The 17684-nt window shown below is 41.7% G+C and overlaps 4 protein-coding genes and 1 long non-coding RNA gene across 5 annotated transcripts in view; 2 read left to right on the forward strand and 3 right to left on the reverse strand.

The window, feature by feature from the left end:
* The window catches only part of LOC144194130 (uncharacterized), a 6788-nt gene extending 1770 nt beyond the window's left edge, over positions 1–5018 (forward strand). The window contains exons 3-7 of the mRNA XM_077712981.1: positions 150–280; positions 362–566; positions 1051–1915; positions 3068–3231; positions 3836–5018. Coding sequence (XP_077569107.1) covers positions 150–280; positions 362–566; positions 1051–1915; positions 3068–3231; positions 3836–4749 — 2279 coding nt within the window. The 3' untranslated portion in view covers positions 4750–5018. The remainder of the gene's footprint in view (positions 1–149; positions 281–361; positions 567–1050; positions 1916–3067; positions 3232–3835) is intronic.
* The window catches only part of LOC144194229 (uncharacterized), a 22707-nt gene extending 14516 nt beyond the window's left edge, over positions 1–8191 (reverse strand). Inside the window, exons 1-2 of the mRNA XM_077713140.1 lie at positions 7786–8191; positions 5778–6970 (exon numbers count right to left, since the gene is read on the reverse strand). Of these exons, the coding sequence (XP_077569266.1) occupies positions 5778–6970; positions 7786–7903 (1311 nt within the window). The 5' untranslated portion in view covers positions 7904–8191. The remainder of the gene's footprint in view (positions 1–5777; positions 6971–7785) is intronic.
* A 577-nt stretch (positions 8192–8768) lies between these two features.
* On the reverse strand, positions 8769–12242 carry LOC144194222 (dead end protein 1-like). Its single transcript, XM_077713129.1, has 5 exons — positions 12111–12242; positions 11244–11349; positions 10379–10704; positions 10184–10319; positions 8769–9465 (listed from the first exon to the last, which is right to left on the reverse strand). Exons 1-5 carry the CDS (start codon positions 12129–12131, stop codon positions 8957–8959), a joined length of 1098 nt encoding a protein of 365 aa, XP_077569255.1. The 5' UTR covers positions 12132–12242; the 3' UTR covers positions 8769–8956.
* A 406-nt stretch (positions 12243–12648) lies between these two features.
* On the forward strand, positions 12649–14911 carry LOC144194221 (uncharacterized). The gene is made up of 2 exons (XM_077713128.1): positions 12649–12991; positions 13350–14911. Exons 1-2 carry the CDS (start codon positions 12943–12945, stop codon positions 14414–14416), a joined length of 1116 nt encoding a protein of 371 aa, XP_077569254.1. The 5' UTR covers positions 12649–12942; the 3' UTR covers positions 14417–14911.
* On the reverse strand, positions 14902–17106 carry LOC144194233 (uncharacterized). The gene is made up of 2 exons (XR_013325854.1): positions 16623–17106; positions 14902–15764 (listed from the first exon to the last, which is right to left on the reverse strand). It is a non-coding gene; the product is annotated as an uncharacterized LOC144194233 (long non-coding RNA).
* Between the last annotated feature and the right edge of the window lie 578 nt (positions 17107–17684).

Raw genomic sequence — 17684 nt, forward strand, 5'->3', positions numbered from 1 at the left:
AGTGAAACTTATTAAATTATGTTGGATTTTGGAGATTTTGTATTGCATTTATTGAAATCTGTCAGCACGTCATTATATTTGGATGTAATTCCACCCTCCCGACTGAGCGTGGCAGTAATGCGCCCAAAATGGCTCGCTCGCTCTCTCAGCTGCCGGAAGTAAAACATGGAATGAAACGGAGCTAGCAAGACGGCCTCGCGTGAAATACAACACATTTAGCAGTTTATGCGGCGAGAATTTCCTTCTCAAAGCTCAGCAAACATATCTGCTTATTGATGTTGTAAACATTTCGCCTCGGTGTGCTTTAAAGCTTGAAGTTAAAGTTGTCTTGCGCCATTCAGTCCGCTTTGAAAAGCGTTAGCCTGTGAAAATGTGCAAAGTGCAAATGCTGCGAGCTTTGCTCAAGCAGCGATTAAGCGACGCCGTCGAAGAGGTCGTGGTTCTCTTTGAAAGAACCATCGCAGAGTACGAGGAGGAACTTTGTCGGACCAAAGAGGAGAACGCCAGACAACGTCAATTACTGGATTCCGTTTTGAAGAAGCCCGAAGCTCAATTGCGCCTGCAAGGTTAGTTTTTTTTTTAATAAATGGATTGAATGAACTGGATTAAAGGGCCTGAATATTCCGTTTTTTCATAGATCTAAAACAATGTTAATTTTAGCTCTTTTTATAATATATTTTTAGATTTTACTAAATTATTTTTTTAACTAAAAACACAGAAAAAATGGATTAAAAAATGACAACTATTGATTTCAAAGGGGGGAAATCAGGCAATTCAATATACATATATACTCTTCATTTTATTTTAGATTAAGACTAAGATTTTAGATTATAGCCAAAGGCTAATTTCCATCTTTAGTTCCTTGTGCAGGGTGATATTAAAAAAAGCAAAAGATAAAATCAACAGCAAAAAAAGACTATTTTCTTATTCTTTTTATATGACAATGTTACGCTGTTAATTGCTAGATTCAATTGGGGCAAAACAATGATTTAAACAGTCAGACATTTTAAAAAACAAGTTTAATACAACTATGAGTTATCAAACACGCAGAAAACGGCGAGGAAGATCTTCGTCTGGAGCAACAGGAGCACGGTGGCCAAGTGGAGCGGAAAGAACCCCAACCAGAACTTGTCCACGTCAAAGTGGAAGATGGCGAAGGAGATCATCGTCAAGAAGCGGACTTATCCGCGTACCGCATCATCGTCAAAAGCGAAGACGACGAGGACAAACGTCAGCCGCGTCCCGCCGGCAGCCCGGCTCCGCCCTCAGACGTCCTCGACACGGCCACCGACGCCGAGGACGAACCCCCCCGGGGCGAGGCGGCGGGACGGACCGACGACGTCCCCGCCGAGGACGAACCCTCCCGGAGCGAGGCGGCGGGACGGACCGACGACGTCCCCGCCGAGTGCTCCCAATGCGGCAAGACGTTCGGGAACAAGCGCAACCTGAAACGCCACATGAGGTGCCACACGGGAGAGAAACCATTCCTGTGCTCGCATTGCGGCAAACGATTCTCCCGCAAGGATTACTTGGTCACGCACATCCGAAAACACACGGGAGAAAAACCCTTTTCCTGCTCAATCTGCCACTCCAGCTTCACTTTCCAGTCGGCGTTATTCCAGCACATGGAGACGCACTTTGGGGAGAAGCCGCAATGTCCGCAGTGCCACAAAAGCTTCGGCAATAAGCGTAACCTCATCCGGCACATGCGGCATCACACGGGGGAGAAACCCTGCGTCTGCTCCTTCTGCGGCGAGCGCTTCTCCCTGAAGAGAAGCCTGCTGCGACATATCCGGACGCATATCGGAGAAAAAACCTTTTCCTGTTCTGTCTGCCACACCACCTTCTGCTATCAGTCGGGTTTGAGTAAGCACATGAAAAAACACGTCGACGAGAGCGCGCCGCTGCAATGCCCGTGATTCCTTTCCCGCGACTACCAGGCGGTGGCGCTAAAGACAAGAGCTCGGGAACCGACGTGACGCTCCTATTGGTGCGTTCATGACTCGGCTCTCTCGCCACATTTTAGCTCACGGGTTAGTTCAGAACCACATGCACCCATCCAAAAAGCCACACATAGCTCTGGAGCCGTAGCTTCCCTACCCCTGGACTCAAGTGTATGGAATACTCAGCGTGTGTCATTGATATTGTTCATGCGGTCTGCCGTGAAATGTTGAGATGTCCCCACTGTACAATTATGTCATGTATTTTCACGCACTTCTCAAATACAAACTGTGTTTCAATAAAGACCTCAAATATTGACACACTATACATGGTCGTTTTAAAAAAAAAAAAAAAAAAGCCTTTCTTTACATTTTTTAAGAAAAAATCCTTACTATATGTTGTGTCGCTGTCTTTTATTACCCCCAAAAAATATAAAACGACATAGGTACCTATGTCGTTTTTTCCTTAAAAAAAAGACAGGAACAAGTATTTTCTTAAATAGAAAATTACAGTGACCGGACGTTTGGTCGCTGGTCTTTTGGTCGCCGTGAGGGTTAGGGTTATGGTCGTCAAGTGTACTTAGATATTAAAAACCCTAACCATTTTGTATTTAAACACACCCTAACCTTACCCCGAACCCATGGTCATTTATTTTTAAATTAAAAAAAGCCTAATTATACATGGTCAAAAAAAAAAAAACCTTACTCTACATGGTTGTTTTTTTAAAGAAAAAAAACCTTACTATAAATGGTCCTTCTTAAGCCTTACTTTACATGTTTTTCATGTTTAAAAAATCCTTACTATACATGGTCGTTACGTCTTACTATACTTTCTTTTTTTCTAAATTCACTGATGCAAAATGGCCGCTAAATGATAACGGCAGCTTACGTCAGCTCACAGCTCGCATGATACATCTGATACAGACTGCAGCGGTAACTACAAGGCAACGTAATTCGGGAAAATTCTCTTAATCATGAGTGTGTTAATATTAATTAAGTAATGTAAGGAGATATCCAAATATTTTTTTCCAACAAAATGAAGTTACCCGTCGTCACGCTTCGTTTTTCACATGGAATCGTCGCCAGCTATTTTTTTAGCTAGCTTAGCATGTTAGCTGCTAACAAAGGCTCCGTTTTGGTGGCATCGCCTGGCGATTATTTGGTGATTATCGTGGCCAAATGTGCGCTAAAATGGTCAAAGAAGAGTCGGATGGTCAACTTGGTTGGAACGAAGAACCAAACGAGCGTCTGGAATCTTTGGGAAAGACGCGATTTGGTTTCTACGCTGCAGGTTGCTTTATGTCCTACTTTAATGTTCTGGAGTCGACATTCACCCATCAAGTACCAAACCCACCTGCATTTTCTATAAAATACAATGAGCAGCCTTGATTTTTATCAAATGTGGCAGACAGGAATACATGAATTGCTTCATTCGACTTATTGTCAGGTGTCTAACATTCGTCGTCTTGTAGCTCAACTGCGAAAACACGCAAAAAATATAAAAACAAAACACAAATACTGCAACTGTGGGTACACCAAAAAATGCAATGAACAAAACAATAAAAGAAGAAAAACTGCCATCCAAAAAAATGTTCTGTCATACAAAAAATGGGTTAGAATTTCTTATACTAAGTTGAAAAGGTCATTTGAACAATTTTAAAAGTGTTTTCGAGGTATTCTTGGTACATGGAGCAATATATAAAAAATGTTACGAAGATATTTCAATAAAAAAAAAACATGACAGTCATTTTTAGTCATTTACACTTAAGGTTAAGCTATCATACACTAATACATATACTTTTCTTTAACCTTTATCGATTGTATGTTGGATGAAATGTCCTTTTATATTTGTCAATAACCCAAAACATCCTGTTGGTTTCTTTTTTTACCATCAGATTATTTTTACCCCGATCAGAACGAGGCGGATTCCCCCGACGTGAAAAACGAAGACCTCCACGTCACGCCATCAGATTTCCGCTACGTGAAAGAAGAATGGCAAGCCGACATCGCCGATTTCCCGCCGGTCGACGTCATCGTAAAGACCGAAGAGGACGAAGGCATCGTGGACCGCCGTCGCCGGCGTTCCCAAGCGGACGAGCTCTTGCCGCCGCTTTCGGAAAGCGACGACCTAACGTCCCACTCGTCCGACGCGGGTGACGGCGAACCTTCGAAAAGCGACGGCAAGCGCTGGAAATGCTCCCGCTGCGACAAAACTTTTGACGCCAAATATACTTTAAAAATCCACACGAGAATCCACACTGGAGAAAAACCCTTTGCCTGCTCGGTTTGTGGTAAAACCTTCACTCAGCGAGGACATCTGGGAACACACTCGAGAAAACACACTGGTGAGAAACCTTTCGTCTGCTCGTTTTGCGGGAAAAGTTTCTCCGGGAAGGGCAATTTAAAAACGCACACCAGGACGCATACGGTGGAGAAACCTTTCGCCTGCACAGTGTGTGGCAAACAATTCTCCATTAAGGGAAACTTGCGAACGCACAGCAGAATTCACACTGGGGAAAAACCTTTTGTCTGCACGCTTTGCGGTAAAAGGTTCTCCCAAAAGCCAAATTTGATCACACATGCCAGGACACACACGGGAGAAAAACCCTTCGCCTGCTCCATTTGCCGTACGACATTTTCAACAAAGGACGGTTTGATCCGACACACAAAAACGCACACGGGAGAGAAACCTTTTCCCTGCCTGGTTTGCGGGAAAAGATTCTCACAGAAGCCAAATTTGGCGACGCATTTACGAACGCATGACGGGGGGAAAGATTCGCCTCAGTTTGTGGTAACGGATTTAATATGAAGACAAAGGACAACCTGATGACGTCTTTCTTCTTCGTTGGTTTGGACTTTATTGTCCCGAGTTGTGAATTGTTGTCTGTGATCTCAAATAAATTTCTGGTGAATTTCCATTGGGATGCGGGTCACTTTTTCAAGTCACTTCCTTGTTATTTTAATTCATGTCCAACCGCTTTTGAGTGGGAGGAGCGGACGAATGTTCATTTCAATAAATTAGGTGTCCATTGTTGTCAATGGCAGGCAATGAATAAAGCTTCGTGAGGGGACAAAAAAGTCAGAAACCGCCCTAAAAACATCTTTTAAAATGGTTTAAAAAGAGAAATGATAATTTAATGTTGTTTTAATCTTGTTCTGTGACCTTAAGAGTCATCAAAAGCACATTAATATCAAATCTATTACTATTGTAATTATTAAAACAGTTTGATTACACCGATGAACATGATAATAACATTAAGAAGCAGTTTTGGATCCATGCATAGACTTTAATTTACACATAACATTAATACTACATAAGCATGGCTCATTGAGTTTGAATTAAAAGAACAAGATTTGAAATTTCTCTCTTTTGGGTCCAGTCGAAATTCTTAACATTGTTTTCTTGTAAAGTTATAGTTCACATCAGTAATTTATAATTAATAAGAGTGAAAAATGTGTCTACCATATTATGTAATTGCGATTGTCTGCCTAGCAATTCAGGATGTCCCCGCCTAGTGCCTGTAGTTAGCTGGGATAGGTTCCAGCACCCTCCACAACCCTAGTGAGGATACGTAGTTTAACCTTGATAAGGCTAAATCATGATAATAACAATGCAAGTTCCAAAATTAAAAAAAGTAGTCCTTCTTACGTTCTCAGCAGGTTCTTCTCCACATTTCTGGATTTTTCTTCATCTTCTTCACTTTTGACAGTGACAAGAGTCAAGGGCAACTGGGTAACATCCTCCTCCTCTTGTTCCTTTTTGAAAGAAGTAGGCTCCTCTTTAACAGGGGGGTGCTGGAGCTCCCTTTGCCTGGGATGAATATCAGTCCCGCATTTCTCTTCCGGGTGAGTCCTCATGTGTCTTGTCAAATGTACTTTCTGTGTGAAGATTTTACAACAAACGTTACAGGCAAAAGGTTTCTCTCCGGTGTGCGTTCGCGTGTGGCTGATTAAACTTCCCTTGACTGAGAAGCTCTTGCCGCAAACATTGCAGGCGAAAGGTTTCTCTCCCGTGTGCGTCCTCAAGTGTGTCCTTAGCGTGGCTTTGACTGAGAATTTTTGGCCGCACACAGAGCAGGGAAAAGGTTTCTCGCCCGTGTGCGTTCTGGCGTGTATTCTCAGGTTGCCCTTGGCGGAGAATTTTTGACCACAATCCGAGCAGGCATAGGGTTTCTCCCCCGTGTGCGTGCGGACGTGTGCGCTCAAAAGTCCCTTCCAGGCGAAACGTTGGCCGCAAACGGAGCAGACGAACGGTGTCTCTCCGGTGTGAGTTCTGGTGTGCGTTCGTAAATTTCCCTTCTCGGAGAATTTTTGACCGCAAAAGGAGCAGGAAAAGGGTTTCTCCCCGGTGTGCGTCCTCGTGTGGCTCGTCAAACTGGCCTTTTCCGAGAAGCTTTTGCCGCAGGCGGAGCACGTGTAAGGCTTCTCCCCGGTGTGTATTCTGGTGTGTTTCATCAGATTTCCCTTCTCGGAGAATTTCTGTCCGCAAAACGAGCAGGCGAAAGGCTTTTCTCCTGTGTGCGTTCTCATGTGAGTGGTCAAACTGCACTTTTGGTTGACGATCAGGCCGCACACGGAGCACGAGTAGGGTTTCTCTCCGGTGTGCGTCCGCACGTGTCTCTTCAACGAGGACTTGTTGAAAAAAGTTTTGTCACATTGAGAACATTGACGGTTTTTGCGGTCGTTGCGGGGGGTCTTGTCTCCCCCCAGGCCTTCGTCGTAATCGTCGTCGTCTTCGTCGTCGTCGTCGTCTTTGTCCGTGTCGGGCGAGCAAGACGACGCCCCGTCGCTATCTGAAAGCGGAGCTAGGAAGCTGTCATCGGCGTGCGGTCCTTCTTCACCTTCTGTCTTCAGTTGACGTCCACTCGTAGGACCAGTGCGTCCGCTCTCCTCACTCGGACCGCCATCTTGGTCGTCCTCACTCTTCACGGGGACACCATTCAAGGGCAGCTTGTTAATAACAACCTCCTGCTCTTCTTCTTTAACGTTGGAGGCCTCTGGGTCCGCAGGAAGACATTTTTCCCGGACATCTGTAGAGTGGGAAACGAGGGAGAATCTCAACCTCATTTTTATGAGGGGCAGTTTTCCACCCACCAAAATTATGGATCTTATGGTCAGATTTAGGCTCCTCCCACATGCTTTGACAGGTTGACACCGTTCCAACTTCCATATAAAAATTCACAGGCTCCCTTTTGATTTGCCTGCTAACAATTATGGTTGAGATTTGTTTATTTTACTTGTCAGTTGTGAAGTTTTCAATTGGGTTTAGATCTGATTTAGAAGAAAAACGCATTTGGAACAAAGAAATAATACATAAGAATATTTTTATATTTGGTTTCAACTGTAGGCTATGCAATTAAAAGCCCTGAATATTCCGTTTTTTATAGATCTAAAACAATGTTTGTTTGAGCTTTTTTTAAATATGTTTTTTTAGATTTTACAACAATATTTTTGAACTAAAATCACAAAAAATGATAAAAATGACAATTAGTGATTTAAAAGGGAGAAAATCAGGAAATTTAAATTTATATCTATGCTCTTCATTTTAATTTGATCCTAAAACAGAAAGTCGGCACTCATCATTGACTTTCCCGGGCCACACAAAATGATGCGGCGGGCCAAATTTGGCCCGCGGGCCGATACTTTGACATTGGTCAATGTAGATGGATTTTGCTATCGTTTGGTTGTATGAATGGCGGAATCGGTTGGTTAAACTACTTTCTGCCATTGACAGTAATTGAGGTCCAATCCAATTGCACTGCCATGTGGTTATTCACCCTTCATTGTTGTACCATAATTGTATTAATTAAATAAATAAAAGAAGAAGAAATGGAAATGTTCAAACCTGCTCCGGGAGATTTAGCTCGAGGTTTCTGCAAAACAGTTTGACGTTCATATTGGTTTTCCTCTTTGGTGCCACAAAACTCTCCTTCGTCTTCATCCTTCACCAATTTGGCACACATTTTGCCAATTTCGTCAAAACCCACATTTGATGTCTTCTTGGTGTGTCGCCGATAGAGGCTAGCTACTCTTTGTTAGCGGCTATGCTAACTTGAGGCCGCCTAGGTTAGGACGCTTCCGACGCGTTTTAACCAAAACACCAAAATATAATCTATTATAATTAATTTTACGGTAGTAACCATGCTTCGACCCGCTTTGAAGGTTTAGTGCGTTTAGTTAGTTAAAAACAGAAGAAGAACGTACTTGTTAGCGGCATGAGTTTTCGACAACGAAGCTAACCCGGAAGTGACGTAACATTATACGGAATAACATTACGACTTCCGCCGAAAACCTTTTTTGTTTTAGACAATAACGTCATAGAATATGCTTTATAGATGTGCGAATTTGTAGAGTTACGGTTGCATATAATTATCTATCGTAACATATAGTATATAATTGAGTTAGAGAAGGTATTAAAAAAGTAGTGAGGGTTGTACTGTTTAGAGCACTAGTGTCAAAGTTGCGGCCCGAGTTGCGGATGACATTTTCTGATTTTCCCCATTTAAAATCAATAATTGTCATTTTTAAATCATTTTTTTCTGTTTTTAGTTAAAAAATTGTTTTGTAAAATCTAAAAATCTATTTAGAAAAAGATGAAATAGACATTGTTTTAGATATATACATAAAAAATGAATATTTAGAGCTTTTAGTCCAGTTCTTTTAATCCATTTAAAATCTAAATATTGTATAAAAAATGCTCCGGCCCACATGAAACAGAGTCTGACAGCCTTAGTTTAGAAACTCAGTATATTTTGCACAAATTCTGACAAGAACATGCCACCACAATATTTTACAAAATTTGACACCATTATTTTTAAGAACAACAACAACAACAACAACAACATGTCCAACAATAAAACTCTGGCATATAAAAAACAAGTCAAGTCACTCCACTTCAACTCTGGATAAAAACACGCATCAATCAGAAAAACGCCACTCCAAACAAAACAACTTTTTTTAGATGAAAAAGCACCAACTAACCCGGCAACAGTGGAGTCAACCTGTGAGCTGCTTCCTCATTGGATGATTAGTTTGACCTCCATCCACTGCAGGATCGCCGTCGCCGCCACTTCTCGAGCGGCCGCCAAACAGCCGCTGGCGGTGGGTCGCGGCAAGAGTCTCATCGTCCCTCGGAAGACCCCCACCCTCGAGATGTTGACCACGAATTTGGCGGGAAGCCGGCCGTCGGGCCCGGTGGACTCGCAGGAGAAATCGAATGTCGGCTGGCCGACCCCCAACTCGGAGCAACGCTTTTGCAGCGACGCCGCCGCGGACGCCCTGACGGACGCCCGCCTGGCGCCGATCGGTCCTGAGACCGGTCCTCCGACTGGTCCCCCGACGGCTCTGCAGAAATCCGGTGGCCGGCGAGGAGCCGAGCGGTGTGAATCCCTGTGGGAGATCCGCCCATGCTTTGGGGCGGGAGGCGGGCCTCGTGGCGGCCTCTGACGAAGGCGGTCCTCCGAGAGCTCCATCTTGGGGGAATTCCAATGGACGCCCACTCGGATGCCAAACTGCTTCCAAAATGCTAGCAACAAAAACAAGCAATAAATTGAATAAAGTGGATTAAAAGCCCTGAATATTACGTTTTTTATAGATCTAAAACAATGTTTACTGGAGCTTTTTTAAAATATACTTTTAGATTTTACAAAATGATTTTTGAACTAAAAACACAGAAAATTGATTAAAAATTACAATTATTGATTTTAATTTGATCCTAAAACAGACAGTTGGCACTTATCATTTACTTTCCCGGGCCACATTTGGCCCCTGGGTTGTCACTTTGACACTTGGAATCTACACCAGGTGTCAAAGTGGTGGCCCGGGGGCCAAATGTGGTCCGCCGCATCATTTTGTGCGGCCCGAGCAAGTAAATGATGAGTTCCGACTTTCTGTTTTAGGATCAAATTCAGATTATGCGTTAGATATATATTGTATTTCTTGATTTTCCCCCTTTTAAATCAGTAATTGCCTTTTTTAATCAATTTCTCTGTGTTTTTAGTTCAAAAATCATTTTGTAAAAATATATTTAAAAAAGCTCAAATAAACATTGTTTTAGATCTATACAAAAACAGAATATTCAGGTCTTTTAATACAGTTTTTTTTAACCCATTTATAAAAAAAAACAAATCTAAATATTCTATCTAAAATGGTCCACATGAAATCAAGTTGCCATTAAAGCGGCCTGCATAGCAACCCGAGTCTGACAAACACCCTTGGTCTACAAAGCGAAGGAGTGAACTCACCTTCCCCCAGCACTCTCTTGGCCATGGCCGCCTGGTGGTGTGAAGAAAAGACCACCACGGCGGACACGGTCTTTGCTCTGGGAGGCTGCGACTCCATTGAAAGCCCCTCCACCCCGACCACCATCCCATAGAGAACCTGGCGTTTAAGAGGAAAGGTCAAATGTCGCCGAGGTCGCTCACGGACGGCGAACACACCTGAAGAAGCTCATCTTGGTCGACGCGGTTCGGCAAAGACGTGACGCGGAGACGCCGTTTCTCGTTGCTGAGACAGACGATGAGCGGTCGCCCCGGCAGCAGCTGGCGGCCGTGCAGAAGACGCACGGCTTTTTCGGCCACCTCGGACGAGCCGTACTTGGCGTAGGCGAATCCGCGGTTGTGGCCGCTGAAGTTCATCATGAGCCGGAACTCCCACAGCGGTCCCACCGAGCCGAAGAGGGGGAGGAGGAGGTCTTCGTAGCTTTCCCGCGGGATGTGTTTGATGAACACTTCGCATTTGGGGCCCGGCTGGGGGCCTTCCCAACCTGAAATCAGTTACAAGAAAAAAATTAATACTTTGGCTTAAGGTAGGGGTGACAGACTCGGGTTGGTTGGGGGGGCGCTTTGATGTCAACTTCATTTCATGTGGACCATTTTAGATAGAATTTTTTATAGATCTAAAACAATGTTTATTTTAGCTTTTTTTAAATATATTTTCAGATTTTACAATAGGATTTTTGAACTAAAAACACAGAAAAAATCTGAAATAGTGCTTGAAAGACCATTTTTCCCCTCAGGACGAACACACAAACGGTTTCTCTTCTGTGTGCGTCTTTTCCGGAATTTCTGTCATGAATGCTTGAGCACGTATTGAGCAGCAAACGTGCTTTAAAAATGACAAATATTGATTTTAAAGGGGGAAATCAGCACATTTAATATACATCTATATTCTGCATTTGAATTTGATGCTAAGACAGAAAGTCGGCACTCATCATTTACTTTCTCGGACCGCACAAAATGATGCGGCGGGCCATATTTGGCCCCCGGGCCACCACTTTGACACCCTTGTTGTAAGCACTCTCACCTTCGGGAGGTCCTCCATACTTTCGTTGGCCGTTAACCTGGGTGATCTTGGTTTGGGTTGTTGTCAGCCAGGCTTCCAACGCCTGCATCCGCTCAACATTAATCACCTGTCAAGAAAAGAACGTCTTCAGTGAGCGTTGTCCAAAGTATCAAAAGTATTATTTTCATAATCCCACAATCTGCAGAAATTTGCTCTCGTGGGTTAAGTTGATTTTTGAGGGCAGTTTTCCAGTTTCTCTGTTAACCCATTGCCATTTATTAACCAAGTTGAGTCAAACCCTTAATAACGACTAAATTTACATTAAAAAAGTAATAAGTATTACATTTGAATTTTTAAAAACAAGTATTTTTTACTAACTATAGTGATGCAAACTTTAATATTGTAACAACAGTATTGTATGCAGTCAAAATGGATTGGACGTCTATTGCCGTCAATGGTAGTGAATATGGGGACGCTTGTTTCAAAAGGAAAATATTAACGCAATAAAATATGGACGCACAACTCCAAAAAGTGGCTTTCGTCTTTCTCGGTGGAAAAAAAAATAAAAATACCCATCAAAATACTATAACGCACATGTAACAAAAATGGCTACCACCTTTAATGTAGTTTTTCTTCTTGTATTCAACAACTGTGAATGACGTCAACTCAACAGACACGAATAACACTAAATAATAGTACATTTGATTGAGTTTAAACTTTACAAAACATGGACGCAGTATCCAAAACCTGAGTTTTACTTTAAATAGAAAATATTTTGGGAGCCATGGTCGTTTTTGGGTTACCGAGGCTACCTCCAATTAAGCAGCAGGACCGAAAAAAATGCACCATTTGCAATAAAATGGGACTTTTGCACGAAGTTTTCATTACCTGGTTCTGGTTGCTGTCCATCTTTTTCTTTTTGGGCTAAAAGTGAATTGTGAGTAGGCCTGAGGCGCTTTTTTTCGGACGACAGTCGTCGTGATGACGCACCAACAAATGTCCACTTAAATTTAACTTTGAAAGTCGCTTTTCCAATCGAAATTGGGTATTACGGTAAATTTAAATGACGACGTTTTCAAAATGAACGCATCAACTATTATAACCATAATAAGCGCCATCTTTTTAATATTTAAGTCAAGTTTAATTCATCCAAAGATGCCATGAAAACACGTAGTTTACATGAAATTAATTAAATAATAAATAATTATTAAAAGCAAAAATACATTAATAATTGGAATAAATTAAGTCACTACAGAAGGCCAAAAAACACAAGTGAAAAAATGATCATTTTTTAAATAGTTGTCATGTTTAGGTTTGGTTATTTTATCTAATCCAGAACGTTTTATAGTTTATTATCAACTCCCCGAAAGAAAAAGTTGGAACGGGACTCACTTTCACCCAGAAGGTGGCGGTAATGCAACCATTTGCTTACACATGAACAACCGACGAAGAAGATTTAGCTTTCCCTTTAGCGTTGCTATCTGCCTCCGTTTTACGGAATCACACGCATTTTACTAAATAATTCTGCGGAATAACTGGACCAGTATGGAAAAAATACAAACCTTACGATCATTTGGCCCCCTTCAACCTAACTGGACTGAAACACCATTCCATTTCCGTGTTTTTAACCTCGCTATGAAGGTTCCCAAGCTAACCTAGCTTAGCTTCGCCGCTAACAAAGAGCCGTGTGAGTGGAAACTTTCTCAAAAGCAGTGCCAAAATGTTTGCCAAAAGGACAAATGATTACTTGGAAGAACTTCACACAGAAGGTCCGTTCACTTTTTATTCTTACTACTTAATTACCTACTTTTAATGACGAAAAATGAAACAATTTCGTTGTGTCTTACGACCCAATGCAGCATGTCCTATTGAACTATGTGGCTATAAGTATCATATTTGATATTTTTTTTCTCCTGCTATGAATAATAAGAATATCGGTAAATTCGGACTTCCCTAATAATAGTAATGTCACAAAATGTTGACTACTTATCAATTAGGACTACTTATTTATTGATTATTAATTTGTGAACTTAATGGTTAACCTTTAAATCTCATTATACTTGTATAACGTCAATAAAGACATTCAATTCAAAGAAAATTGACTTGAAACTTGGTTGTCTTATGCAGAAGACTTTCTCGATCCCGATGGAGAAGAAGAAGCGGCGACCACTCAATTTCAACAAACGGAAGACCTCGAAGCTGTCCACATAAAAGAAGAGCAAGAGGAAGAGATCATCACGTTTCCATTGACTGGCATCTTTGTGAAAAGCGACGAAGATGACGAAAACCCCAGCGTAGCGGGCGACATCTTGGCTCCAATTTCCGAAAACGACGACGCCTCGCCGTCTTCGGACGCCGCCGACGAGCCCCCGGAGGGTGTGGGCGCACGCCACGGCGACAACAGCCGCGTCAAATGTCCCCAGTGCGACAAAACGTTCTTCAACAAATCCACTATGAAAAGACACGCCAAAATCCACAGCGGGGAGAAAAGATTTGCTTGCTCGGCCTGCGGGAAAACCTTCTTCAGGAAGGAGGAGCTTAAAAGCCACATGAAAACGCACACCGGAGAAAAACCCTACGTGTGCGCCTTTTGCGGCAAGCGGTATTGCGAAAAGCAAACGTTGACCAATCACACCAGGACGCACACGGGGGAGAAACCCTTCGCCTGTGCCGAGTGCGGGAAACGATTCACCCATCGGGCCCTCCTCAAAGAGCACATGAGCACGCACTCGGAAGAGAAACCCTTTCTCTGCGCCATTTGCGGCAAAGGCTTCTCCATGCGGAAATATTTGCGGGTGCACGCCAGAACGCACACTGTGGAAAAACCCTTCTCCTGCTCCATTTGCTCCAAGACCTTCTCCGCCAAGGCGGCTTTGAAAACACACGCCAGGACGCACACCGGGGAAAAACCTTTCCCCTGCTCCTTTTGCGGGGTCAGCTTCTCCATTATGAGGAGTTTACTGAGGCACCAAAGACTGCACACCCGAGAGAAGACCTTCGCTTGCTCGTTTTGCGGTCGGACTTTCTTGAGGAAGGACGAAGTGCAAAGACACAGCAGGACGCACACCGGGGAAAAGCCTTTTGTTTGTTTAGTTTGTGAGAAAAGGTATAGCGACAAGCAAAGTTTAACAAATCACGCCAGGGTGCACGTTGGGGAAAAACCGCGGGGTTGCGCCGTCTCGGACGTGAATTGAAATGAATGGGTTGGTCGCGAGGAAAGTTAGCATTAGCTTAGTTTGGTGCTAGCCCAAGTTATAGGCTTATAATTGTGGTTAGTAAAAGACGGAACTTGGTCATCAAGTGCATGGTGACGGCAATAGATGTCCAATTCATTTCAACTCGGAGGAACGGCAGCTAAATAGTAGTTAAGCAAAGTGAGGTCATAAGATAAAAAAATAAATTCAGACGAAATGGTTTTATTTTAAATTGATCTTTTCCTCAGAACTTTGTTTTTGAAGGTTACACTTTTTTATTAATGATTTTGTTTAAATTGTTTTTCCATTACTCAAAGCTGTTTTATTTACGCTTATTTTGTATTTATTGCTATTTAAATAACAGTTTTTTTTTCATCAAGAAGGAATTGCATTATTATATTTTTCATTTGAAATTATTTTTCCTTTTTTTATTGCAGAGCCATCTCCTGTATTGAAAATCTGAAAAATAAATTGTGTTCAAAAGATTTGAATAAACAGTAGTTTTTTTCTGTATTTTATCTGTGTATATATAAAATACAAGATTACTTTCATGAAATAACATTTTTCAGGGGATATCAAACATTTGTGCCTCGTTGTGGAATTTCCTGTTAAAAATCCAGTTTTATCGCCTCCTGCTGGTATTTTATGGTATTTTCCCCATTGAATTGGCACAGTAATTATCACTTAATTCTGTCCAATAAACTATAAAACATTTTTATATATAATATATATATTATGGGCTACCTTTTCTTAAATTTTCCAATCCCAATAAATAAGTTTTACCTTATTAATTTAGCTGTATGCTGGTTAAATTTCCAAATAGCCAATTGTTATGGCAAAATTAATGATTGACTTACCAGAAATGGATCAAAAAATGAGAAGTTTATTGAAACATGAATTAGTTCTGTTTTGCCACACGTCAAAAGATAGAAAAGCTTTTTCTCTGGCCTTTCCCTTTTTGTGTGTGTGATAAAATAGTGCTTGAAAGACCATTCTTTCCCGCAGGACGAACACACAAACGGTTTCTCTTCTGTAGGAGAACTTCCTTGTCGTGAATGCTTGAGCGCAAATTGAGCAGCCAAAGTGTTTTTCTCCGGTGTTCATGTTGGCGTGCCTCGTCAAAAGGTTCTCGTTTGCGAGCCCAATTCGGGCTCCGGTCGTCAATGGGACGGATGAGATCTTCGCCAGGGTTATCGGGGGGCGGAGTCCAGAGGCTGTCCGCTTGGGGTCTGCCTTTTTCGCTTTTGGGGAAGGGCGACTTGCTGATTTTGTCCTTCTTCTTCTTCTTTAACGTGGGTGCTTTCGTGTTCCTCCTCTTTAATTGTCTCCCGCTGAAGTCCGCCAAAATCTCCAAAAGACAAAGCAAACAAGGCCAGGTCAACCTTTGCAAAACAAAAGCTCGACTGTACGCTACAAATGTGAAAGAACTATTTTCTTTCCCACTCGGGCGGAATTAGCTAACTTTATTTTGAAGGAGTGTGTTGTAGTTGTACTCATCAAATATTTCCTCGGAGTAAAAATACAGTTCAAAATCCTTCCATCTGACCACAAATTTGTCATTGAGTCAAGCTTAAGTGGTTAGCCACACAGCTCCGGGGTCGTGGGTTCAAATCCAGGTTGGGACCACCAGTGTGGAGTTTGCATGTTCTCCTTGGGCCTGTGTGGGTCTTCTCCGGGTACTCCGCTTCCCTCCCACATCCCCAAAACATGCATGCTAAGCTAATGGTATGCCTCGTTCCTAAAGTCAGCAGGGATAAGCTCCAGCACCCCCACCCCACTACCTTAGTGAGGATAAAGTGGTTTAGAATATGAATGAAGTTTGTCATTGCTTTATTGCGAGATGCGGAACTCAAAACAAAAAACATCTGAACAACAGACAGGATTATTTTTTAAATTATGATTATTATAATTATTATTACTATTAAAGAACTAATAATGTCCAAACAATGCAACACAACATAGCTAAATGAAACAAAAACACGTATGCTGTGTTGAACTGTTTGTATTACAAAACCTGAAATGTGTTGTTGTTTTTTTTTAACCGAAACCTTTATTTACATTGCTTTAATTGACATTATTATGGTCAATTCCAATGATTAAAATGCTTAAAGACAACCACAACACGAGTGAGTTATGAAAGGCGAAGTTATCGGAATCAAACTTTGGAAGAAGAAAAACAGAAGAAGCTAATGCTAAGTGAACTCACCTGCTTTCATTCTAGGAAGCACAACTCGAAGTTGCGTGTTGCAAACTTGACGAATAAGTCGCTTCTTCTCTTCTTCTTTTCTTCTGGAAAGTTGTTCCTCGTACGCCGTTGTCCTGGCGCTCATTTTTATAAGCTTTTTCACTCACTTACTCAACCAAAACGTGTCGCTTTGTTAGCCCTCGAGCTAAGCTAAGCTAACTCGGGCCAAGCTTGGCTAAAATAGCCCGACAAGCTTCGAATTGAGTTTACGCCGACACAAAGATGAAATGGCTTATATATTTCGACTAAGTCGCGTATGAACGTACCTCAAACGTTCCGCTATTTCACTCGTTTTTACCTTTTTGAGAGGATTAAATCAAAATAGTGTTGCTACTACTAGTACTGGTAGTTGTAAGGCACGGTGAGTACGGCAATCCCACTTGGACAAACTTCTTTCTTTTATAATGTGGACTCTTTTACGACTTGGCGTTGGTTATTATTTAAAAATAAACATATTATCCATCATAGAATAGTGACGTGGACGTAGTAAGCACTTAACACAGTGCCGTGGACTTAACACATGGTTGTTTCATAAAAATAGTGTTGCTTGATGTTTTCCCAGAACAGTTTAAGCAAATGCACGGGACGCCATCTAGTGTAGAAGAGGCAGAATTGCATTTACAAAAAGGAAACCTTGTAAGTCAGCGACTGTATCTTCAAAATGTACAAAAATGTGACACAGTGGAATATAATTGTTGTTAAATAAAAAAAATAGTTGTAGAATTTAATTTACTTTTACTATACTGTATTGAAAATATTTACTTTTGATGGTTAATTTTATTTTAAATAGACATTACTAAATATTTCAACGTATAATTTCTGCCTCAGACATAAAAATATGAAAATATTGACTTATGATGGAGTCTGAAGAACACCTACATTATTATAACCCGTGATTTGACAGTATTAAGTTTATTTTTTTGTTTATTAATTTGCTAGTTGTGTATGTAAGGTTAAAAATAAATAAGTTTGCAAACTGTAGAGGAAAAAAACTTGACAAGTATAAAGAAAACTGTCTTTTGG

This window comes from Stigmatopora nigra, chromosome 3, assembly GCF_051989575.1.
Source record: "Stigmatopora nigra isolate UIUO_SnigA chromosome 3, RoL_Snig_1.1, whole genome shotgun sequence".
NCBI classification, from domain to species: Eukaryota; Metazoa; Chordata; class Actinopteri; order Syngnathiformes; family Syngnathidae; genus Stigmatopora; species Stigmatopora nigra.

Coding starts and splice junctions, on each gene's coding strand:
- LOC144194221 (XM_077713128.1), top strand. CDS start 12,943: ATGTTTGCCAAAAGGACAAATGATTACTTGGAAGAACTTCACACAGAA. Junction 12,992..13,349: donor GGAAGAACTTCACACAGAAG/GTCCGTTCACTT, acceptor TGTCTTATGCAG/AAGACTTTCTCGATCCCGAT.
- LOC144194222 (XM_077713129.1), bottom strand. CDS start 12,131: ATGGACAGCAACCAGAACCAG. Junction 11,350..12,110: donor TGGACAGCAACCAGAACCAG/GTAATGAAAACT, acceptor TTTTCTTGACAG/GTGATTAATGTTGAGCGGAT. Junction 10,705..11,243: donor GTATGGAGGACCTCCCGAAG/GTGAGAGTGCTT, acceptor AACTGATTTCAG/GTTGGGAAGGCCCCCAGCCG.